Below are 24,932 nucleotides of genomic sequence, written 5' to 3' on the forward strand. Positions count from 1 at the left end.
AAATCTGAGGTCTTGTTCAGCTGTCTTCAAATCCTAAAAGGAAGGCAGCAATGGAATTTTTTTTTTCCAAAATGGTGTGGTTTTCTTAGTTTAATATTACAGTTTGCATACCTGGGCTACATACTTCCTGGAGTCTTTACATATTTACAATGATCATCTTTTCAATCTTACAGCACTAAAGCAGCTAATGCTTTCACCTCACACAAACTTCCTCCTACATGCTGAATACATAAACTGCCTGCAAGGCTGTGAGCACATGGGGGAAAAAGTATTTTTTTTTCCACTGTAAAGTATTTTTTCCCAAAGCTATGTGGGGCAAAGAGATAACTTTTGCATTATTAAGTGTTCATTTTCCCTTTGAGTCACAATTTCTAGATTAAAATATTTAAGTTGCCATTATCAGTTGCTCACTCTGTAAACCTAGGTACAAGTTTATTTACAAGAGCTTGCAGTCTGGGGAGAGGATTAGTGGTAGATTGCTTGCCTAGCACATGCTAGGTCCTGTGCTCTATCCTCAGTACTCCAAAAGGAGAAAAACAAGAGGGGGAAAGAAAGCTCTTGAAACACTTATCTATATGACTGTTCATTTATTTTGTGCCATTCCTGGGGTTTATACTCACATGCTCAAATCTGTTTGCCATAATCCTTACCTGAGTTTGAACTAATGAAGGCCTCTGTGTTCTCATTTCTTGGATCAAATTAAAGATGCTGAAGTTCTCTGGAATTATCTATCAAATAAGAAGAGGAAATACTCCCTTTTTGGGGGGGGTCTGGTCATGGGGCCTAAACTCTGGGCCTGGGCACTATCCCTCAGCTCTTCAGCTCAAGGCTAGCTCTCTACCACTTGAGCCACAGCACCACTTCCGGGTTTCTTCTTTTTGCTTATGTGGTGCGGAGGAATCCAACCCAGGGCCTCAGCCATGCAAGGCAAGCTCTCTACCACTGAGCCACCTTCCCAGCCCAAGGAAATACTCCTTTTTATCCTTGGTGAATAAATCATTGCCACTGTGACATCTTCCTCTCCTAACTGGAATAATGTCAGAGACAGAACATGTATTTTGTTTTTATTTTTTCTGTGTGTGTGTCAGTCCTGGGGCTTGAGCTCAGGGCCTGGGTACTATCCCTGTGCTTTTGTGCTCAAGGCTAGCACTCTACCACTTGAGCCACAGCTCCACTTTCAGCTTTTTGTCAGTTAATTGGAGATAAGAGTCTCACAGACTTTCCTTCCCCAGATGGCTTAGAGCCATGAGTCACTGGGATTATAGGTGTGAGCCACCAGTGGTTTATAATCACTTGTTTCATGATTTAGAGACTGGTATTTTCCTTAGATTAGATTGAAGAAACTCTGCACAGTGATTTCACATGGTAGGGAGTGCAGGTCTGATGTCCAAAACTAAAAATGAAATGAACAGACGTTCAGTAGATAAGCAAATATGAGAATTTAAATAAATGAGCAGATAAAGTCTAAAGCCCACTTGTTACAACTTCCCATTTCCTAACCCACAATAGCCGGGTGCTGGTGGCTCACACCTGTAATCCCAGCTACTAAAGAGGCTGAGAGCTGAGGGTTGTGGTTCAAAGCCAGCCCAGGCAGGAAAGTCTGAGAGACTTTTTTTTTTTTGATCAGTTGTGGGGCCTGAACTCGGACTGCACGCTGTCCCTCAGCTCTTCAGCTCAAGGCCAGCACTCTACCACTTTAGCCTCAGCACCACTTCTAGCTTTTTCTGTTTATGGGGTGCTGAGGAATCAAACCCAAGGCCTCATGCATGCAAAGCAAGCACTCTGCCACTGACCCACCTTCCCAGCCCCCTAAGTGACTCTTATCGTCAATAAAGCACCAGAAAACCAGAAGTGGCGTTGTGGCTCAAGTGGTAGAACACTCGCCTTGAGCTGAGGAACAGCGCCCAGGCCTACAGTGCAAGCCCCACAACTAACAACAACAACAACAACAAAAAAGATTTATTAATTAAAACTCAAAGTTTGTTTGTCATATGTTGAATCCATCTGCTAAAGCAGTATGGATAAAGACCGTGCAGATAGCAATGTAATTTAGGGCAGTGCTCTCAAACTTTAGGAAGTACCCAACTAGCACAGAGAGCCTGCTGGACCTCCAGAACTACTGGATTAATTCACAGGTAAGGCCCAAAATATGTATTTTTAGGAAATTCTCAGGTTCTGATGATGCTTTTTGTCTGTGGATCCTACTTTACCATTCTAGGGATCAAATTCAGGGCCTAATGCAAGTGTGACAAGCCTGCTAACACTGAGCTGCATACTCCACCCGTAGACCCATCATCTTGGGAATGAGCTGAACGATCTGATAGAATGGGCCTACAAGTGAATTTTCTAAAAAAGATGAACCATCGGGGAGGGGACTATTCCTAAGATTGAAAGCAACATAGTAAGCAAATAGGAAGTCCTTGCTGAGAGAAACTCACTCCATCCTTTAGCAACATCCATGTATAATCAACAGCACAAATGACGCCAGTCCTTCCACAGCCAGCACTGAAACAGATCACAGTACCATAAGCACTTGTGAAGACTAGCTGGGCAATTCCACCCACAGATTTGTGTGTGTGTGTGTGTGTGTGTGTGTGTGTGTGTGTGTGTGTGTGTGTGTGTGTGTGTGTGTGTGCTGGTACTGGGGCTTGAACTTGGGGTCTTACGTTCTCATTCTATTTGTTCAATTCAAGGCTGGTGTTCTACCATTTGAGCCAACCTCTCACTTCTGGCTTTTTGCTAGTTGGCTGGAGTTAAGAGTCTGCCTTCCCAGGCTGGCTTTGAATCACAATCCTCAGATCGCAGCCTCCTGAGTAGCTAGAATTACAAGTGTGAGCCACCGGGCTTTGTGTAAAGTGTGTGTGCCCAGTAGTGGGGCTTGAACTCTAGGTCTTACACTCTTGCTTAGCATTTTTCACTCAAGGCTGGTGCTCCACCACCTGAGCCACAAGCTCCACTCATCATCAGAGTTGAGGGAAAAAGGAACCTGGAGGCAATGAAACTTCAAATGTTTCCATTTTCCTGAGCAAACCAACAACAGTAAACATCAGGCCAGGACTCAAGCAACTTCTCCTACAAGTCACTAGAGCTATATTGCTCAAAAGTTAACAACAGAAAAACGTGAATTTGATGCTCTGATTACATTTCTCATAGACTGTTTCTGCTATTGACCTTTTCCTGAGCCAGACTGACATTCAGTCAGTTCTCAGTGGAAAGTTCACATGCAGCACCCTACCTGCAGTGAATGCAGATGGGAACATGGTCATTCTCTTGATAACAACGCACATCCCAGATAAGCTCCAGGAGAGGGTCTACAGATGATGGGACATCATGATCTGGCCAATTCTTATAATGAAACTGGTGGATGGTTCGAGTTTCCTATAAAAATGCAGGCAGAAGAAGTGATGAGTCTGATTTAATTCTTCATAGCATTTTCTGCCATCTATTCTGCTTTCTTTTCTATAGATCTCTGGCAACAAGAGTGCTTACGAGAACAATCAAAAGGACAGAAAGTCACTTATTCTCCTCCCCTCTTTTATTTTGCCAGTACTAGGGTTTGAACTCAGGGTCTGAGTGCTGTCCCGTAGCTTTTTATTTGTTTTGAACTCTGGGCCTGCACTCTGTCACTGTTCAAAGCCAGCACCTCTACCCCTTGAACACAGCTGCTTTTTTGGTATGGGTTTTTGTTGCTATTGTTTTGTTTTGTGAATAAGAGTCTCACAGACTTTCCTCTTGGGCTCGCTTTGAACTGCAAGTAGCTAGGTTTATAGGCATGAGTCATCCACTCCTGGCTTCTGTTTAAATGGAGATAAAAGTCTCAAAGACTTTTTTTGCCTGGACAGGCTTTGAACCATGATCCTCAGATCTCAGCCTCCAATGAATAGCTAAGATTACAGGCAAGAACCCAACTCACTTACTGCTTTCTTATCCCCAATATCCCTATTTACAAGAAAGGTAAATATGGAAATAGTCCAAAACAAATCTTCCCTAATAGTTTATCTCATATGGTCATGGACAGGCTGACATTAAATCCCTCTCCTTAGAAAGGGCAAAATTGGATCTAAATCAGCCTGAGCCCCTAAGTTGGTCCCCAGTCTATTCGCAGTTCATCCTATGAATATTATCATTTTTATGTATGCATAATGTGGGACAGACCAGAGAATACAGATTACTTTACCTTTGACTATGAAGGCTTATTTGGGACATCAAAGACTCCACCACTCCCTATAGTCTCATGCCTATCCCAGTCACACACATACATATTTACTTGCATGATTGCTGTAGGCTTCTGTTTTTGCTTTTTTTGGGGGGGGGTCCAGTCATGGGGCCTGAACTCTGGGCCTGGGTGCTGCCCCTCAGCTCTTCAGCTCAAGGCTAGCACTCTACCACTTGAGCCATAGCACCACTTCCAGCTTTTTTCTTTTTGCTTATGTGGTGCTGAGGAATTGAACCCAGGGCTTCATGCATGCAAGGCATGCACTCTACCACTGAGCCACCTTCCCAGCCCCTGCTGTAGGCTTTTGAGCTTACCATATATATAGATATATGTATGTATTTATAAAGATACTGTACAGAGGGATTACAGTTACACGAACAAGGTAATGAGTCCATTTCCTATTGAGCATTGTTACCCCTCCTTTGTTTTTCCTCTACCATCCCTTTCTTCCCCCAAGTCCTCCCCCCTCATCCACCCCCCCCCAGCTTACCATTTCTAATCTACACTTACGCTATTGAACTTGGCTTTTAGTGTTCTGATCATATAATCAGACTTCCTTTTTTCAGCTTCCTAAGAAGAAGAAGATTGAAATATTAGTAATTTCAAAGATAAGCTTTCTCAGAAGATCCTAGAACAGACATCAATCATACTTACACAGGATATGGAGAAAGGACCAAATTCCAGCTGTATCTCACCTGGCTCCGCCCAGTAGCGCTCACACTTTTTCTGTAACACAAAACCAAACAGTGATTTCTCTCAACATAGTCTAGACCACTTCTGGTTTTCTGGTGGTTTATTAGAGATATGAGTCTCACAGACTTTCCTGCCCAGGCTGGCTTTGAACCACAATCCTCAGATCTCAGCCTCTGAGTAGCTAGGATTACAGGCGTGAGCCACCAACGCCTGGCTTCACTTTTTTTAAGTATACTGGGAAAGTAGATAAAAGAGGCCCTTCTTGTTGAAAAGCCTTTAGGACTCATTCCTCAATTGAACTAAGAAGATGATATGATTTTTACCCAGGTACACTTACAGAAAGTCCAGCTTTCAATTTTTCCTTCTTCCTTTACCTTTAGGTCTCTAGGTGCTAGGCAGCCACTCACCTTTCCCATTTCAAACTCCATGCAAGCCATAACAATGACCTGGGGAGGAAGAGTAAAAGAGAAAGAAACTGGCATATCTGCACAGGTAGAAAGGACACATGGGCCCTGAGTCAGAAGGGTTTCATCACTGTTTTTCTGTTTTGTTTTGTTTCTATAGCAAAAGAGAAATCCTGGTGACTGATAAAATGTTTCTCTTATTCTTCCTTTTTCTGTCCTCACTTCCTTTTATTTTCTCTATTCAAGTCAGCAAATTCTTGTTAGCAAAAGAGCTTGTCAAGGTATAAACTTTCGTTTCCTTGAACTAGAATGACATTTGAATAAAACATGCCTGGTCCTGAAATTCTGCCCACCAATAAGAAAAGCACTAGTTTTAATGGATGAGAACGCTCAAGCACATCCTGATATCCCTAAGATGTCATCTCTTTGTCCTTAAGAATCAAGGGTTGGGAAGGTGGCTCAGTGGTAGAGTGCTTGTCTCCCATGCATGAGGCCCTGGGTTTGATTCCTCAGCACCACATAAGCAAAAAGAAAAAAGCCAGAAGTGGCTCTATGGCTCAAGTGGTAGAGCGCTAGCCTTGAGCTGAAGAGCTGAGGGACAGCGCCCAGGCCCAAAGTTCAGGCCCCACGACTGGACACAAAAAAAAAAAAAAAGAATCAGGAGATGAAGCGTGAGCAGCAACACTGTCTTACCAGGACGCCATATTCCCACACCATCCTCCAGAAGTCCAGAAGGGTTGTGCACAGAGGACCCTGCGTGGCGATGTAAGCCTTTGGTTCATAAACTCCCTAAAGGGGAACAGAAATTGCATGAAGTGAGTACTGAAAATACCTTCCTCTCAGTTCTCTTCCCAACCCCCTTCTTCAGGTTTGTAGAGAAGTATGAAATGATTTGATTTCACAGTACCTTTATGAAGTTGGCATTGATGTAGCTGGAATCCTCATCAGAAGTTAGCAGGGATAGCTCTACCCGGCTATGATCATCTGAAATACAAAAGAACAACAGTGTAATTAAGAAGGCTGACATAGAGGGTTCAGTCAGGGCCTAACTCTATGAGTGTTTGGTGACAGAGAGCAAATGAATGAACGAATGAATGAATCATCAATGGTACAATTATCAATAGTACAATCTTTTTTTTTCCCACCAGTCCTGAGGCTTAAACTCAAGGCCTGTCCACGGTCCCTGAGCTTCTTTTGCTCAAGGCTAGCATTCTACCACTTGAGCCACAGTGCCACTGCCATCTTTTTCTGTTTATGTGGTACTGAGGAATTTGAACCCAGGGCTTCATGCATGCTAGGCAAGCACTCTACCACTAAGCCACATTCCCAACCAATAGTACTATCTTTGCAATCACAAATAGTACATTCTGATCTGCTGGTTAAATATATGTGGTTGAAACAGGGCATCAGTGGCTCACACCTGTAATCCTACCTACTCAGGAGGCTGAGATCTGAGGATCACAGTTCAAAGCCAGCCAGGGCAGAAAAGTCCTAGTGAGACTCTTTATCTCCAATTAACTACTCGAAAACTGGATGTGGCACTGTGGCTAAAAGTGATAGAGTGCTAGTCTTGAGTAAAAGAGCTCAGGCCCTCAGCACCCAGACCCTGAGTTCAAGACACCAGCTAAAAAAAAAAAAAAGAAAGAAAAGATAGATGATTGAAATTTAGAGAAAGTACAAGTTTAGAGGGAAAAATGGAACTTACAGGGCAAAATATCCTTATATCTATTTTTCTTGAAATTCTTGGGTCTCTGAGCCACAGTAGTGGGGTAGGTTTTGTCTGCTTTGTACTTGGTGGACTGCGTTTTCAGCTTCTGTAATAAAATTCCAAGAACAGTTAGTTTTACTAAATAAAGGCGGTAAAAGGCTAATGCTAGAGAGCTTTCTTTCTCCACTTTTTTTTTTTTTGGGAGGGGGCCCGGTCGTGGAGCCTGAACTCTGGGCCTGGGCGCTGTCCCTCAGCTCTTCAGCTCAAGGCTAGCACTCTACCCCTTGAGCCACAGCCCCACTTCCCGCTTTTTTTTTTCTGCTGCTTATGTAGTGTTGAAGAATCGAACCCAGGGCCTCATGCATGCAAGGCAAGCGCTCTACCACTGAGCCACCTTCCCAGCCCTCTTTCTCCACTTTCCAAACACTGCAGCTCAAGTCTTTTAGCATCCTCTGGGGTGGACTGCTTTCAGAGCAGGGCATCAGAACAGCAAGTAAAAGGAGAAGTAAAAGATCACGATTTTTGCAGCTGTGCCACAGATAACAAAAACTTAAAGGTAAAACTGGTGAGTATTTAAGGAAGCAAATACCTTCTGAAAGCAAGCTAAATGTTCCACCCAACCAGCAGACACTAAAACTTGATTTATTTTCCTTACAACGGCTCTGCACTACACTAGTCAACAGGAAAGTCAGTAAGTTCCATCAGTCTTTTTACTGATGACTTTTTTTTTCCTAAATGGAAATGAAGCTAAAGCAAACTCTTGTCTGCATCTATTGAAATGCAAATGTTTCCATTCCACGGCGTTTTTGGTTTTGGTGCCAGTATTCAGACTTGAATCCAGGTCCCCCAGGCTCACGGCTGGTACTCTACCACTTCAGCCCAGCCTCAAATAATACTCTTAATAGCATCTGGGACAGGCAGGAAATAATTCAACAGTACTGAACAGGAATCGTCATGATAATAATTTCCTTAAAATGATTCCCATTTTCTAGTACTATACTATGGAACAAAACTTAGGTTAGCTGGGCACTAGTGGCTCATGCCTGTAATCCTAGCTATTCAGGAGGCTGAGATCTGAGGATCATGGTTCAAAGCCAGCCTGGGCAGGAAAGTCCATGAGACTCTTATCGCTAATAAACCACTCAGAAATCTGGAAGTGGTGTTGTGATTCAAGTGGTAGAGCGCTTGCCTTGAGCTGAAGTCAAGCTGAGGGACAGTGCCCAGGCCCTGAGTTCAAGCCCCACAACTGACAAAAAAAAAAAAAGAAAGTAAAACAGCTTAGGTTAGAGGAAGCAATTCCTCTTTGGCTCTATGTTAGGAATTATTCTTGTTCTAAATTTCATCTTGCTCACCGTTCAAAGAAACTATAGGTACTAGACCTGGTCAGTTTCCAAAAGCAAAGGGAGAACAGCATCTAGGACTATCAATAAAAATATCTGCTTAAGCTAAAAAAAATAATTTTCATCATCTTCCCCACTATTCAGTGTAGGGTTGGTTATATGAGAAACATGAGTTTCTCCCATGGGCTACAACCCTGGGCCATCTCAGTCTTTTTTTTTTTTTGTCCATCATGGGGTCTGAACTCTGGGCCTGGGCGCTGTCCCTCAGCTCTTCAGCTCAAGGTGAGCCCTCTACCACTTGAGCCACAATGCCACTTCCGTTTTTTTCTGTTTATGTGGTACTGAGAAATCAAACCCAAAGTCCTCATGCATGCGAGCAAGCACTCTACCACTAAGCCACCTTCCCAGCCCCCATCTTCTCAATCTTTAGCTTCTGTTTTGAAATTTCCTCATTCCTTGGCCCTTATTAGTCTAAATTACATCTTGCTTCTCTTTCTTGTTTGACTCGTCTTTGCCACTTCCCATTTTATCCTTTTAGTCCTCTCTTCTTTTCTGTCTTCTGATTGAGAATTACTCTGTTTTAGCATGGCATCCTCAAATCTTAGCTCCAGTGGTTAGCTTTTCAGGAGGCTGTGATCTTGGGATCAAAGCCAGCCTGGGCAGACAATTCAAGAGACAAGTCTTACCTCTACCAACGAGCCAGATGTGGAGGTGTAGCCTAAGTAATAGAGCACCAGCCTTGAGTAGAAAAAAAGCTAAGGAGCAACCCAAGGCCTTGAGTTCAAGTCCCAGTACCTGTATAGAGTACACACACACACACACACACACACACACATATACACACACACATTTGCATGGAGACAAAGTGTACTCATGGAAGGCATATAGGTGCTTGTTGATTTATGTAACCGATGCAGACTTACTTACATTTCAACCCTAATTGTTTGCCTTGTGCTTTTGTCTCCCTTTGGCTTCACTCTCCTTTCTAGTAGAATGGGACTGCATCACTGCATCTTGGGAATATGTAATTTATCTTTAATTTTATAAGTCTCATAACTAAGTGTTTGCCTTGAGTCTTAGAGGCAGCTTTAGACTTCAGCTTTTGAGCTGCAGATGCTGCATCACAGTTCAAATATAGACTCGAACTCTGGAGAATGCCGGCATTTTGAGTCTTTGAGGACTCTTAGTGTTGGATTAAATGCATTTTGCTTTGTAAGATGACCACGAGTCTTTAGGGATAAGAGACAGAATGTTCTGGGTTGGGTATAAAGTTTCCCCATGGATTCAGGTCCTGGAGACTGGGCTGATACAAATGGACAGACATTGGGGGCGTGCTTGGATCCTGGGAGCTCTGACCTAATCAATGGGTTAACGCCCCAGTGGGTCCATAACACAGTGACAGGACGAGGCAGAGCAGCCTGGTGGAAGGGACATTAGAGGTGTGTTCAGAGGGTGTACTCTGTCCAGTTCCTGTCTGTTGATGTCTTTCTATTTTCTGGGACCACGAAGAAAGTAACTGCTCCCCTGTGCTCACTCGGCAGTGATGGCTCAGTATCACCGCAGTCCCACAGCCAAGCAGCCGTGGACAGAAGCCATGGATAGCTGAGGCAAATCTTTCCTATCTCAAGCATTCTGCACGGCTCTGATACAGCAGCAACTAATGGACATGCCGTCCACAAGTCTGACCGATACTTAACTGTAGGGTCTTTCCCTATAGCCAGCTATCAGGACTGATGCTGATCTTCACTCATTTCTTTCTCTGCTCATTCATTAGGCATAATTATGTCATCTGTGCTTTGCACATTTTTCCTAAACTCAAAACAATTTCAGAGCTGGGCGCAGGTGGCTCACACCTGTAATCCTAGCTGTGGCTGAGATCTGAGGATTGCGGTTAGAAGCCTGCCCTGGAAGAAAAGTCCATGACACTCGTATTTCCAATTAACCACTCAAAAAACTGGAAGTGGTTTTGAACTGCGATCCTCGGATCTCAGCCTCCTGAGTAGCTAGGATTACAGGTGTGAGCCACTGATGCCCGGCTTACATAGTTCTTTAGACTTGCATTAGCATCATGGGTTGAATCCTTCTGGGTTTCCATAGTTGGAGCAGGAAGGGATGCTGGACTGCTATCTGTACATCATATTCGTATACCAAGATAGAAATACTAGTGACCTAATTTAGAAATTTCAGAACATTTAACTAACACTAGGCACATAGGAAACTAAACAGTATCTCTACACTCATTGACCTTATGTACCCTCTGAATGGTCATTTTCACACTGCCATGCAAAGATTTAGATTTCTTGAAGAGAACTTTCTAGAAATCTCCAGAACATATCCCAGAACATGCTCCTTGTCATACTGTGTTCTTGTTGGGTTTTAGTTGTTGTTTTTGCTTTGCTGTAGAATGCTTTCCAAGAATGCTACAGACAAAGTCTTTCCAATGATTTTGATAAAATACCACAGATACAGGTTCTGAATGGGTGTAGTATATTCTTGTTTAGCCTCCACTGGAACCTTCCACAAGGAACAAAATGGCTTTCTCTTTTCCTATTGCTTTCTCTTTCCTGGAGTCCTCAGGCTGGGGACAAAGGAGACGTTCAGTAACATCATACAGAAAACACCTACAGAACGGATAACCTACTGTGGAAATTCTGAATTTTCCCCTGATGTCAACCCAGGGTCAGACCACGGCAAAGCACTTCTTTTTTTTTTTTTTTAATTCCTCTTCTCTCCCTGCCAGACACCAGGCTTCAGTGCCCAACAGAGAATGGAGCAGTGCAGAGTTGACAGAGCTGACAGACCACACTAGAGATGAGGGAATTTTATTAGCGTGCATCAGTAGTCTGGGGAGAGGTCATTGTGCTAATTCCATAGCATGTACTTGGAATAGGTGTCACTTCCAGAAATCAGGGGAGCCTGAAAATAGGAAGAAAAGAGTAGGAGAGAGAAAGTAAAAGTAGCCTAGCTACTCAGGAGGCTGAGATCTGAGAACTGCAGTTTGAAGCCAGCCCAGACAGACAAATCCAACAGACTTTTATTTCCCACTAACCAGCAAGAAAATGGAGAGGTGTGCTCAAGTGATAGAGTACCAGCCATGAGCAGAAAAATGTGAAAGTCTGAACCTCTGAGTTCACACCCCAGTACTGCCACACGCCACCACGCAACCTCCTCCCCCCCCCCCCAACACACATTCAAGGAGAAAGCTGGACTACGTGTGGTGGGTTGAAGTATGGGAAGAAGGGAGGTCGAAGGGTAAAAGGATTTCTCTGCCAGCCAACAAAGTGAGGAATAACTCCCCAGGAGGAGGCACTGTTAGGAACACCAGGGAAGAGTGGCTGAGAGAATGGAGTGGAGAGATCCTAGATAGGGTGGGATGGGTGGAAAACTAGATTCCGTGTGTGCTCATAAGCTAACTCATTCACTCAGCTTGCAGATTTGCGCCCCTCTCATCAAGAAACTACCACAGATGGGATCCTGGCCTCAAGAAGTCATGACTAAGCTTTTTGTGTACGTTGTGGGACTTGAACTCAGGGTTTGGGTGCTGTCCCTGAGCTTTTCTGCTCAAGGACAGTGCACTACAACTTTGAGCCACAGCTCCATTTTTGGTTTTCTGGTGGTTAATTGGAGATACCAGTCTCACAAAAGAGAGAGAGAGCCGGGCACCGGGGGCTCCTGCCTGTAATCCTAGTTACTCAGGAGGCTGAGATCTGAGGATTGAGGTTCAAAGCCAGCCTGGGCAAGAAAAGTCTGTAACACTCTTATCTCCAATAAACCAAGAGAAACTGGAAGTGGCACTGTGGCTCAAGCGGTAGAGTGTTCGCCTTGAGCTGAAATGCTGAGGGATAGCGCCCAGGCCCAGAGTTCAAACCCCACTAACCGACAAAAAAAAGTTGGGGGGGGCTGGGAAGGTGGCTCAGTGGTAGAGCGCTTGCCTTGCATGCATGAGGCCCTGGGTTCCATTCCTCAGCACCACATAAGCAAAAAAGAAAAAAGCCGGAAGTGGCACTGTGGCTCAAGTGGTAGAGTGCTAGCCTTGAGCTGAGAGTTGAGGGACAGTGCCCAGGCCCAGAGTTCAGGCCCCACGACTGGATCCCCCCCAAAAAAAGAGATAGGGAGAGAGGGAGAGAGGGAGTGAGGGGGAGAGGGAGAGAGAGAGAGAGAGAGAGAGGAAGAGAGAGCTGGGTACTGGTAGCTCACACCTAGCTATTCAGGAGGCTGAGATCTGAGGACTGAGGTTTAAGCCAGCCCAGGCAGGAAAGTCTGGGAGACTCTTTTTTTTGGGGGGAAGGGTCCAGTCATGGGGCCTGAACTCTGGGCCTGGGTGCTGTCCCTCAGCTCTTCAGTTCAAGGCTAGCACTCTACCACTTGAGCCACAGTGCCACTTCTGGCTTTTTTCTTTTTTGCTTATGTGGTGCTGAGGAATCCAACCCAGGGCCTCAGCCATGCAAGGCAAGCGCTCTACCACTGAGCCACCTTCCCAGTCCTGGGAGACTCTTATCTTCAATTAACCACCAGAAAACGGGAAATGGAGCTGTGGTTCAAAGTGGTAGAGCATTATCCTTGAGCAAAATTGCTCAGAGACAGTGCCCAGGCCTGGATTCAAGGCCCATGACCAACAACAACAAAGGCACTCAGACTTTCCTGCCATCAGCACCCGGCTTGTGCATGGTTTTCTATCTCTAAACTGAATTAAGGTCATTTTCAAAAGAGAACAAGAAGAGAGGGAGAAGGGAAGGAGTGAGGGAGAGAGGAAGGGAAAAAGAAGAGAGGGAGGGAAAAGAAAGAGGTAAGGAAGGGAAAGGAGGGAGACAGGAAGAAAGGAAAGGAAGGGAAAGGAAGGGAAGGGAAAGGAGCGAGGGGAGGGAGGGGAGGGAGGGAAGAAGGAGGGAGGGGAAAAGAAGGAAGGAGGAGAAAGAGAAGAGGAAGGGAGGGTAGGTTTCTCTGAGGAAGTAACCATGAATGGACAGCAGAATTCCTGAATGCTAATGAGGGAGAGGAATGCAGGAATGATGAAGGCACGGAATGCTGAAAGGAAGTTAGCCACCTTCCTCTGTCTCAGGGCAAGGCCCGAGTACCTGGCACTGCCTGGATGCCAGTCACATCAGGGCTGTCAGTCCCATCACAGATCCTAGGCTCAGCACAGAGGTGTCCAGCCAAGCAAGAGAGAGGGCCTATGGGGGGGGGGGGGAGAAGGGGAGAGGTAATACAGGGCATCGGCCCAGAAGTACCCAGATCTTTTGGTAATTCCCACGTCCATCACCACTTAGAGGACTGGTGGCCAGGTGTCACAGAACGAGTCCTGAAACCAGAAGCATCCTGTCCTGAGAGAATTCATTTAGGCCTTAAGACAGATGGAAAGCCCTATGATTTAATAGTGCCGGTTGCACTGTCCACGCTAGCCATCCCTCCCCAAAGCTACAGAACACCCGTGTCTGGGCTGAGGGCAAGGCTGTTTTTCCACTGGAGAACGTGAGTCAGTGAGCCGTGAGGTTCCACTAAATCCCCACCCAACACAGGCTCTTCAAATTAGAAGCCAGGGAACCAAGGAAGTGATGAGTACCATGGGGGTGGAGGCGGGCCGCAGGGAGGAAGGAGGTCTTCTAGGTCAGACCTAATCATGGGCTGGAGGTCTTCTAGGTCAGACATGATCACAGGCTGGCCCCTGAGATAGCTGCTTTAAGTTTATACGCACATCTTTTATGTACTTTTCTAAGTGTATGCTGTAGTTCTCAATTGGAACCAGCTTAAAAACATAAAACCTAAGCCAGCTGCTAGCCTCCAAACTATTTTAGAGGCTGAGATCTGAAGATCGTGGTTCAAAGCCATCCCAGGCTGGAAAGTCCATGAATCTCTTACCTCCAGTTAGCCACCCCCGAAAAACTGGAATGGAGCTGTGGCTCAAGTGGGAAAATGCTAGACTTGAGCAAAAAAGCTCAGGGACTGTGCCCAGGCCCCAGTTCAAGCCCCAGGACCAGCACCCAAACAAACAAAACAAACAGAAACAAAAACAACCTATGAAAGTTCTTAAGCAGAGAAGACATGACTGTATTCTGTATTATGAAAAGATCACTTGGGGAAGTAGAGGTGTTACTTAAGTAGCAGAGTAACTGCTTGAGTGGAAAAGCCAAGTGAGCAGATGAGGCCCTGAGTTCAAGCCCCAGTACACACAGGGGGAAGAAAATGAAAGGTGGGGCAAAACCGGAAGCAGAGAAACTAGATGGAAGGAAGCTGCTATAATTTGGAGGCCTGAGCTTAAGAGAGGTGAAATATTAGAGATGTAGACTGCACTATTTATTTATTTATTTGTTGCTGTTGTTGGTTGTGGGGCCTGAACTCTGGGTCTAGTTGCTTCAGCTCAAGGCCACAACACCATTTCTAGCCTTTTCTGCTTATGTGATGCTGAGGAATCGAACCCAGGGCCTCATGCATGCCAGGCGAGCAATCCACCACTGAGCCACCTTTCCAGCCCCTAGCTGCACTATTTAAACAAACAAACACATAAACAGAATAAAATGCTGGTATTACCCCTCAGCTCTTTTTCCCACTGAATTTGCTCGGGATTGGTAATCTAGAGGCTGGCACATACTTCCTCTCTACCCACTCTGTAGTAACTCAGGAGTTCGTGCTGGCCGGACACCGGTGGCTCAAGCCTGTAATCCTAGATACTCGGGAGGCTGAGATCTGAGGATCACCGTTCAAAGCCAGCCTGGGTAGGAAAGTCTGTGAGACTCTTATCTCCAATTAATCACAGAAAAAGTCAGAAGTGGGGCTGTGGCTCAGCGGTAGAGTGCTAGCCTTGAGCAAAAGAAGCTCAGGGACAGCACCAAGGCCCCAAGTTGAAGCCCCATGACAAAAAAAAAAAAGCATTCATTCAGCCTGGCCAGCCATGATGCTGGGCTGAGCTGAGCTGAGCTGACAGCAGAGGCCTGGCAGCAGAGTGCTAGTCTTGGAGGGCAAAGGCATTTTTCATGGTTGTTATTTATTAACTTACTTGGTGGTATTGGGTTTGAACTCGGAGCCTTACACTTGTTACCAGCTGAGTGATATCCCTAGTCAGTAAAAGATTTGTTTATTCCATTCACTAAAACCAAAACCAAATTCGGCACATAGTAGGTGTTCAATAAGTATTACAAGGGGCTGGGAAGGTGGCTCAGTGGTAGAGCACTTGCTTTGCATGCATGAGGCCCTGGGTTCGATTCCTCAGCACCACATAAGCAACAAGAAAAAAGCTGGAAGTGGTGCTGTAGCTCAAGTGGTAGAGCGCTAGCCTTGAGCTGAAGAGCTGAGGGACAACACCCAGGCCCAGAGTTCAGGCCCCACGACTGAACCCAATAAATAAATACATAAATAAATAAATATTACAAATGACTGCCTTTTTTTTTTTTTTTGAGGCACGTTGGCCCTAAGTTGGCCAAGCTGCCTCCAGGGTAGTCCTGTTCATCCCCAGGTAGGTGGGAGCACAGTCATGCGCTACCATGCTGGGCTCACATTTTTTTTTCTTCTTCTTCTTTTTTTGGGGGGGGTCCGGTTGTGGGGCCTGAACTCTGGGCCTGGGTGCTGTCACTCAGCTCTTCAGCTCAAGGCGAGCGTTCTACTACTTGAGCCACAGTGCCACTTCCAGCTTTTTTCTTTTTGCTTATGTGGTGCATGAGGAATCGAACCCAGGGCCTCATGCATGCAAGGCAAGCGCTCTACCACTGAGCCACCTTCCCAGCCCTGGGCTCATGTTTAATTGGTTATTATAACTGTTGTTTTTTTGGTTGTTGTTTTTTTGGTCCAGGCCATGGAACTAGAAGTCAGGGCCTGGGCTGTCCCAGAGCTTTTTTCAAAAATCAAGGCTAGCTCTCTACCACTTGACCATAGCTCTACTTCTGGCTGTTTTTGGTGCTTAATTAGAGAGTAAGAGTTTCATGGACTTCTCTGCACAACTGGCTTAGATCTGCAATCCTCAGACCTCAGCCTCCTGAGTAGCTAGGATGACAGGTGTGAGCCACTGGAGCCTAGAAGACTATTGATAATCATCACAAGAGCCTTGTGACGATGGGTAGGACATAAATTACAATCCCCATTTTGTAAGTTAGAAAACAGATTTGGAGACATTAAGGAACAGGTCTGGTTGTCAGGATCAAGTCCATCCCCTTGTTTTTTCCCACTTCACATCTAAAACGCTGAGGCTTAATGCTCCTATAGTTCTGAATCACCAGTTGGAAGTGTTCCAAAACACATGATCAGTATTATCCAACACTGGGTGTCATCTGACGTGCCAGGTTCCTGGGTGAATGAGGCCTGGCCAGTGGCCTGTGGACTCATCGGCCTGCCCAGCACCATCTAGCACTCACGTCTCTCTCCATGCCCTCAGTTGTCCACTTGTCACCCCCCCACCTCCCCCCGCCTCCTCCGGCCCCAGCCAGTTCACCTCTCCAAGCAATAAAAGTGGAACCACATCTAGACTCAAGTGGTAGAGGGCTGGGAAGGTGACTTAGTGGTAGAGCGCTTGCCTTGCATGCATGAGGCCCTGGGTTTGATTCCTCAGCACCACATAAGCAAAAAGAAAAAAGCCAGAAGTGGCACTGTGGCTCAAGTGGTAGAGTGCTAGCCTTGAGCTGAAGAGCTGAGGGACCCCAGTTCAGGCCCTACGACCGGACCCAAAACAAAACAAAACAAAACAAAAAAAGGGAATACTCAAGCTTAAAAATTCCACAAATAATTCTGGTTCTCATTTCAGTTAAAAGTTCATGATCTATTTACCAGAAATACATCTGACAAAGGCCTACTATCCAAAACATACAAGGAATTAACCCCTCCCAAAGCTAATAAACCAATTACTAAATGGGCAAAGGAGGTAAAAAGAGACTTAAGAAGTAAAAATGGGGGCTGGGAAGATGGCTCAGTGGTAGAGCGCTTGCCTTGCATGCATGAGGCCCTGGGTTCAATTCCTCAGCACCACATAAACAGAAATAAAAAAAAGCCGGAAGTGGTGTTATGGCTCAAGTGGTAGCGCACTAGCCTTGAAGTGAAGAGCTGAGGGACAGCGCCCAGGCCTCATGACTGTACCCCCCTCCAAAAAAAAAAAAAGAAGTAAAAATGGTAAATAATAGTCAACATCCCTGGCCATAAAGAAAATAACTAATAACTAAAATACTCTGAGATTCCATCTCACCCCAGTTAGATAGGCCAACATTGTGATTTCTAAGAACAAATGCTGGTGGGGATGTGGGGAAAAAGGAACCCTTTTAAACTGTTGGTAGCAAAGTAAACTAGTACAGCCAATCACTCTGGAGGGCAATTTGGAGGTTCGCAAAAAACCAGAGATTTTTCCCTATAACTCAGCCATACCACTCTTGGGCATCTACCTAGAACATCACGAGTCAGGATAAGGTAAAGACACATGTACATCCATATTCACTACATATTTACTACTGGCTACTTTACAATAGCCAGGTTATGGAAACAGCCTGGATGCCCTATAATAGATGGACGGATCAATAAAAATTTTACTTATCCACCAGAAAGAATAAGATTAGGGCTGGGAAGGTGGCTCAGTGGTAGAGCACTTGCCTTGCATGCTGAAGCTCTAGGTTCAATTCCTCAGCACCACATAAGCAAAAAGAAAAAAGTCAGAAGTGGCGCTGTGGCTCAAGTGGTAGAGCGCTAGCCTTGAGCTGAAGAGCTGAGGGACAGCCCCACCACAGGACCCAAAAATAAATAATCAAGTGGTAGAGAGCTAGCCTTGAGCAGAAAAGCCAAGTGAGAGAGGTCCTGAGTTTAAGGCCAGCACTGGCACAAAAAAGAAACGTTCAAGGAAATCCTGTTACTACAAACACACATACATGTTCTAAAACAGAGAAAAAAGTGGCAATGAGTAGTTCTGATGCTCTTCAAATGGAATCCCATAGGAGGCTAAAAACATAAGATCCATGAAAAGTTAACTGTGGTCCTTTTCCTCCTAATTAAAGTTTGTAATTTGTACCAGATGCCAATGGCTCACAACTATAATCCTAGCTACTCTGGAGGTAGAGATCTAATGAGCAGGGTTACAGTCCAGGCAGAAAAGTCCATAAGACTTTTATTTTCAATTAAGGATCAAAGAAAAAGCTGCAGGTGGAGCAGTGGCTCAAGTTTAAGAATACTGGCTTTGAGCAAAAAGCTCAAGGACAATGCCTAGGCCCTGAGTTTTAAGCCATAGTACTGGCACAAAAACTTAGTAATTTGAAGCATAAATTATAATCCCTCCCAGGGAACAACAGACATCAGTTGGTATTAGTATCTGCATATCTGGAGTTTTACATTCCTCTGGGGAATTCCTAGTCGAATTCAAAAGTAGCAGCGAACAAAACATCACAAGCATGATTTCTGCTTTACTTAAAATCTCCATGAACACCACAGAGCAGTCTGACTCCTCCACGTCCTCCCTTGTGGTGCTGGGCACCTATTCCCCAAGGGCCATTTGGTCTGGAGAAGTTGCCACAACAAGTAAATAGGATAAGAGTGTGTGCCACAGGACTCACCAGAAATTCACTGGCAATCTCCTCGCTGTTCACTTGCTTGCTTTGGATGGCCTGCAGGACCTTCTGCAGAATTTCTCTTTGGTCCATGCTGCCGGACAAGAGAAGCAGTCTGTGAGAGAGCTGGAGGATGTACAAATGTGTGTCAGGGCCCAGACGCCACCAAGAAGCTACCTCTGCTGCCGGAGCTTAGCATGCTGAAGATTGTGGTTTAGTGACATCATCAAAGCCTAGAGGAAATTAGTGCGAAAGCAGCCTGTGGTCACACTACACACAGAGCCATCACCGCCGGCAGGGCCCTAGCGCCTTCCTCCTAGCCGAGGAGCCTGGCTACAGCTCATGAACAGACACAAGGCTCACCAGGACTTCAAATGTGGTCTCAGCTCTGAGAATGTTCCGCCCCATCACCTTGAAGTGAGATTTACCTCTCATTTTGCTTCTCAGAAGAGAACCAGAACTACAGGTCTGAGGGGTGAGTTCTGCCTCTCCCCACCTCCAGAGAACACAAAGCCCCTCCCATACTGAACAAACTGCGGAAAACAGAGGACACTGCTTAGCAGTTGTGCAGCAACTACCCGGACTGTGACCAGGTTCTTGTCACAATGGTCCGTCATCCTCCAAGAGTGCAGTTTAATTCAGAACTCTTCCATCTGTCACACAGACATCAAATTCGCTCTTGGATGAAATAAAATGGGCTGCTTCTCAGCCTCCTCTCCCGGGGCTGGGGTGTGGTGGCGTTCTCAGCACTTCAGTCCCCTGCCATGTGTGAGCTTCCTATGGTTGTATGTGCTGGTGTGCATGCACACGAAGCCAGCGGTCCTCACACAGCGAGTGCAACCAGGCGGCTAGTGGACGCCCAGGCACTGCTGGCCAACAGTGAAGGGACAAATGAAAGCAAAAGGGGCCCTTGGCTGAGACGTAGAGATTCCAGGTCAGAAAGTTAGCAGAGACATTGTTTTGTGAATGAAGCTGTCCTGTGTGGTGTCTTTTTTTTTTTTTTTTGTCAGTCGTGGGGCTTGAACTCTGGGCCTGGGCACTGTCCCTCAGCTCTTCAGCTCAAGGTGAGTGCTCTACCACTTAAGCCATAGCACCACTTCCAGTTTTCTAGTGGTTTATTGGAGATAAGAGTCTCATGGACCTTCCTGCCCGGGCTGGCTTTGAACTGTGATCCTCAGATCTCAGCCTCCTGTGTAGCTAGGATGACAGGTGTGAGCCACCAGCGCCCGGCCCTGTTTGTGGTCTTTTGGCCATACAGGCCAACTGTTCTAGAAAAGCATACCACATTTATTCATATGAATTCTCTTCTCAATGGGTACAAATCTACCTAAGATCTAACTCCAAAATAACTAGATCTTTGAGGGCAGACGTTAGATAAATAATACATGAACAAAATGAGTCTGGCTGGTCACCAGTAGCTCTCACCTATAATCCTAGCTACTCCGAAGGCTGAGTTCTGAGGATAGAGGTTCAAAGTCAGCCCAGGCAGAAAACTTTTTTTGAAAGGTTGTACAAAACTACTGTATTTACAAAAATAGCACAAAAGTGAATGCAGCACAGTCACTGTACATGCACGCTTCATTCACATCTTCTACCATGAAAGGGATGTAATGCCACAAAAAGTGGGGGCAAGCTTCACCAACAGCTGCTAAGCACTGAAGCCACATGTGATACTGGAATGGACAAATATTGCCCAAGGGAGATTCTACTGTGAACGCTGAGACAGGTTGAAGGCTATTAAACACAGTTATTCCAATCTTTTGGAGCCCCATCAACTTGTGTTTGAGTATGTGACTTTTCTTCCAACCTGTGGTCTTAAACTTCCATTTTACAAAATCCAGAAGGAAATACAAAAGAAATCAAAACAAGAGAGGTCATATTAAACAGGAGTTAGCGTATGAAGATATAATTAGCTACTCAGGAGGCTGAGATCTGAGGATCGCGGTTCAAAGCCAGCCCGGGCAGGAAAGTCCATGAGACTCTTATCTCCAATAAACCACTAGAAAACCAGAAGTGGTGCTGTAGCTCAAGTGGTAGAGCGCTCACCTTGAGCTGAAGAGCTGAGGGACAGCGCCCAGGCCCAGAGTTCAAGCCCCACGACCGACAAAAAAAAAAAAGAAAGTCAGAACATTAAAATGGTACAACTTGCTTTGTTAGTTGTTGAAACCAGTCCTTCATTAGAAGTTAGATAATATACACAATTATTTTCAAGTAGATTTCTTATGTTGTTCTAACATGTCTTTCTCATCAGTGCACTGTTAAGCTAATCAAAACCTCTACAAAAGAACAGTCCCTTACAATCGCAGCACACACTACCACTACCTGCAAAGCTGTCAGTCTCAAAACTTAGTGAATGAAAAGAAACAGAAGTGGTAAGTAACATATTAAGGAGGAATACTGGGAATTAGAAGATTCATGCAGTTCAGCTCTTTGAATCAGCCAGCCAGCTTGCTAGCGACGAGGGATGGTTTCCCCTGAGGAAGGTCCTGTGGAGTGGGAATGTAGTCCCCAGTGACCTCTGTCTTGTCCAGAGCTGCAGTGGGCAGTTGCTTGTTCTTCATCTTGGCTTTAGCCATGTTGTAATCTCCAGAATCAAAATAGTTTTGCCCTTTCTGTACTTGTTTCCTTAGAAAATCTGAACCCCCAGGCTTCTGTCCCAGGGAAGGATATCTTGCTTTTAATTTTGTGCTTCTTCAGCTTTCTCTGGACTAGTCACTTTATCTTCCATTTCCTTTTGCTCCTCAGCTGAGGCCGCCTTAAGGACTTCCGCTGACATGATGCTCCTTAACCCCATTTCTCCACCTCCTCGATGTCTCCCAGGCAGAAAACTTATACAATTTTTTCTCCAGTTAACCAGCAAAAACTCAGAAATGGAGGTGTGGCTCAAGTGGTAAAGTGCCTGTCTTGAGCAAGAAAGGCTAAAGGAAAAAAACAAAATTATCCTATGCTGGTGACACACCTGTAATCCTACTCAGGAGGCTGAGATCTGAGGATTGCAGTTTGAAGGCAGCCTGGGCAGGAAAGCCTGTGAGATTGTTATCTCCAGAAAACCAGAAGTGGTGCTATGGCTCAAAGTGGTAGAATGCTACAGCCTTGGACAAAAAAAAACTCAGAGACAGTGCCCAGGCTCTGAATTTGAGCCCCAGGACCAAAACAAAGAAAAAAACTGAGTTTCGTGTGAAACCCAAAAGGTGAAAAAATACTGTGAAATAACTCAACCTCAATCACCTAACTGAAAGGCCATTTCCTGCACAGACCACTCCAGCAGCAGAGAACACACTGAAGGAGAAAACAAAAATTTAAACTACTTCATCGTTCACAAATTTTTTTTGGCCAGTCCTGGGACTTAAACTCAGGCTTGGGCATTGTCCCTTGAGCTCCTTTTTCTCAAGGCTAGCACTCTACCACTTGAGCCACAGATCCACTTCTGGCTTTTTCTGTGTATGTAGTACTGAGGAATCGAACCCAGGGCTTCATGAATGCAAGGCAAGCACTCTACCACTAAGCCACATTCCCAGCCTGTTCACAGTTGTTCTTACAGATACAGAATGGCAGTGGGAGCGTAATTCTTTTCCAAGGCCAGCACGTTGACTCATTTGTATCATGTGGGAAGCTCAGGAGTCAGGAAAGGAAACAAGTCACCAGTGAAGGTCAGCAGGTATCATGGAGAAATGAGGAACTTTTGATGAAATAATGGAAATGGAGGGATGGCTCAAGTGGTAGAAAGAGCCCAGTGAGAGCGTGGGATCCTGAGTTCAAGCCCCTGTACTCACCCCACACACAAAAAAATTACCCAAGCCAGGCGCTGGTGGCTCACGCCTGTAATCCTAGCTACTCAGGAGGCTGAGATCTGAGGATCTCGGTTCAAAGCCAGCCCGGGCAGGAGAGACTCCTATCTCCAATAAACCACCAGAAAACCGGAAGTGGCGCTGTAGCTCAAGTGGTAGAGCGCTTGCCTTGAGCTGAAATGCTGAGGGACAGCGCCCAGGCCCAGAGTTCAAGTCCCATGACCGACAAAAAAATAAAAATAAAAAAAAAATTACCCAAGTGTCGGTGACTCCCATTGTCATCCCAGCTACTCGGGAGGCTGAGATCTAGGATTGTGGTTCAAAGCCAGCCAGGGTAGACAAGAGACTTGTATTCCTAACTGGCAAAGAACTGGAAATGGAGTTGTGTTTAAGTGGTAAAGTACCAGCCATGAACAAAACAGGTAAGCAAGAACAGAAAGCCCTGAGTTCAAGCCCCAGTACCAACAAACAAAATAAGATTTGCACCTGGTGGCTCACACCTATAAACCTACTGGGATCTGAGGATCGTGATCCAAAGCCAGCCCAGGCAGTAAAATCCCTTAGACTCTTATCTCCAATCAGCCACCAGAAAACCAGAAGTGGTGCTGTGGCTCAAGTGGTAGTGTGCTCACCTTGAGCTTAAGAGAAGAACCACTCCCATGCCTGGAGTTCCAGGCCCATGACTGACAAAAAATAAAAAATGAAAATAAGTAAATAAGATTTGCAAACACTGCCAAAACCAGCAAGACTGAGCTGGTATATAAGCACCTGGGAAGTGAGGCAGAGGTGATTTCACTGCTGGCTCGAGGGTTCAGAAAAAAGGCAGCCGACAGGCAACTGGAAGTCACCAAGAGGCCAGAATGTCAGGGCTGGGAAAGTGGCCTAAGTGGTAGAGAGCTTGCCTAGCATGCATGAGGCTCTGGGTTCGATTCCTCAGTCCCACATACACAGGAAAAAAACCAGAAGTGGCACTGTGGCTCAAGTGTTAGAGCACTAGCCTTGAACAAAGAGACTCAGGGACAGCACCTAGGCTCCCTGAGTTGAAGGAAAGAGATAGGAGAGAGAGAGATCCCAGAAGTTAGGAAGGAGACAACAAACAACTTCAAGGAGATCTCCATGGTGATGATCAAGGCAGCTGAGAGAGGACACCCGCTCCAGCTTCTCAGAGCACCTTCTCTGTGCCAGAGCGTTTACCTGGGAGAATCTTAACTTTAGGGGCTGGGAAGGTGGCTCAATGGTAGAGTGCTTGTCTCCCATGCATGAGGCCATGGTTTCGATTCCTCAGCACCACATAAACAATAAAAGCCGGAAGTGGCACTGTGGCTCAAGTGGTAGAGCGCTTGCTTTGAGCTGAAGAGCTGAGGGACAGTGCCCAGGCCTAGAGTTCAAGCCCCACGATGGATCAAAAAAAAAAAATCTTAACTTTAATTCATTATTCTCACCTTCCCTTCATCTGAGGACCTTTGAGCTAATGTGGGTTACAAGTTATCTGTGAAACAGTCCTTCATACTCATTCTCTTGTCCTTTCTCAGTACCATTTAGATTTAACACGTCTTTACCATTCCTGTTAAGCATCTTTCCCATTTGTGTGTCTACTTTCCTGCAGCAGTGAACTCTCAGGTGATATTCCTGCCGAGACCTCTTCCATTCTAGAATTTCCTGGCCATGGAAGCTGGATGGAATTCCTTATAACTTTGCTTCCATGTAAAGGAACCAAACCCATCCTGGTGGGCTACAGGAATAATTCATATTCATCATCATAAACCCGTCCTCACCCACATGGTATAGACTTTGTTCATTCTAGCACCTCTTCTGTTTTCTTACCTTTGATCAAGCTAAAAATAAAGCCACCAAGCCAGCACTTCTCCCTAACTCCATCTAACTCTTATTTTCAATTACCCTGGGTCCTTGAAGTATTATTTACATATGGCTTCAGACATTTTCTGAGTTTCTTCACATGTTCCTTGTTCCTTAGAATTTATTGTAAAGACATGAAAAATACTCTCTGCAGACTGTTTTGCATGTGTGTGTGTGTGTGCATGCAAGAACATGTGTATACACACCCTACAAGAACTTATAAACTCAGGCTCAGCTTCGCAGTAAGTTTATCAATGATACTGTCTTCTATGACATTTATATAAACCCCAATGCTTGAAATGGTCTTAAACACACCTAAAAGAACCAGGTGCCAGTGGCTTATGCTGGTAAATCCTAGCTCCTCAGGAGGCTAAGAGTGGAGGATCTCAGTTCAAAGACTCTTGTTTCCAATTAACTAGCAAAA

The 24,932-nt window shown here is 45.4% G+C and overlaps 1 protein-coding gene and 1 pseudogene across 6 annotated transcripts in view; both read right to left on the bottom strand.

Moving 5' to 3' along the window:
- Nucleotides 1-19,574, bottom strand: part of Ptpn22 (protein tyrosine phosphatase, non-receptor type 22 (lymphoid)) — a 47,220-nt gene extending 27,646 nt beyond the window's left edge. For 2 of the 6 annotated variants that reach the window (XM_013024724.1, XM_013024723.1), the window contains exons 1-11: nucleotides 19,041-19,086; nucleotides 18,870-18,957; nucleotides 7,019-7,127; nucleotides 6,221-6,297; nucleotides 6,007-6,102; nucleotides 5,317-5,355; nucleotides 4,871-4,942; nucleotides 4,727-4,786; nucleotides 3,236-3,378; nucleotides 2,439-2,505; nucleotides 651-728 (exon numbers count right to left, since the gene is read on the bottom strand). In XM_013024724.1, the coding sequence (XP_012880178.1) occupies nucleotides 651-728; nucleotides 2,439-2,505; nucleotides 3,236-3,378; nucleotides 4,727-4,786; nucleotides 4,871-4,942; nucleotides 5,317-5,355; nucleotides 6,007-6,102; nucleotides 6,221-6,297; nucleotides 7,019-7,127; nucleotides 18,870-18,956 (828 nt within the window). In that variant the 5' untranslated portion in view covers nucleotide 18,957; nucleotides 19,041-19,086. Of the gene's footprint in view, nucleotides 1-650; nucleotides 729-2,438; nucleotides 2,506-3,235; nucleotides 3,379-4,726; nucleotides 4,787-4,870; nucleotides 4,943-5,316; nucleotides 5,356-6,006; nucleotides 6,103-6,220; nucleotides 6,298-7,018; nucleotides 7,128-18,869; nucleotides 18,958-19,040; nucleotides 19,088-19,441 lie in introns of those variants that run through there. The other 4 variants (XM_013024722.1, XM_013024719.1, XM_013024720.1 and 1 more) reach the window with 4 other exon arrangements.
- A 1,692-nt stretch (nucleotides 19,575-21,266) lies between these two features.
- On the bottom strand, nucleotides 21,267-21,639 carry LOC105991958 (annotated as a pseudogene).
- Nucleotides 21,640-24,932: the final 3,293 nt, after the last annotated feature.

This window comes from Dipodomys ordii, unplaced genomic scaffold (assembly GCF_000151885.1).
Source record: "Dipodomys ordii isolate 6190 unplaced genomic scaffold, Dord_2.0 Scaffold78, whole genome shotgun sequence".
NCBI classification, from domain to species: Eukaryota; Metazoa; Chordata; class Mammalia; order Rodentia; family Heteromyidae; genus Dipodomys; species Dipodomys ordii.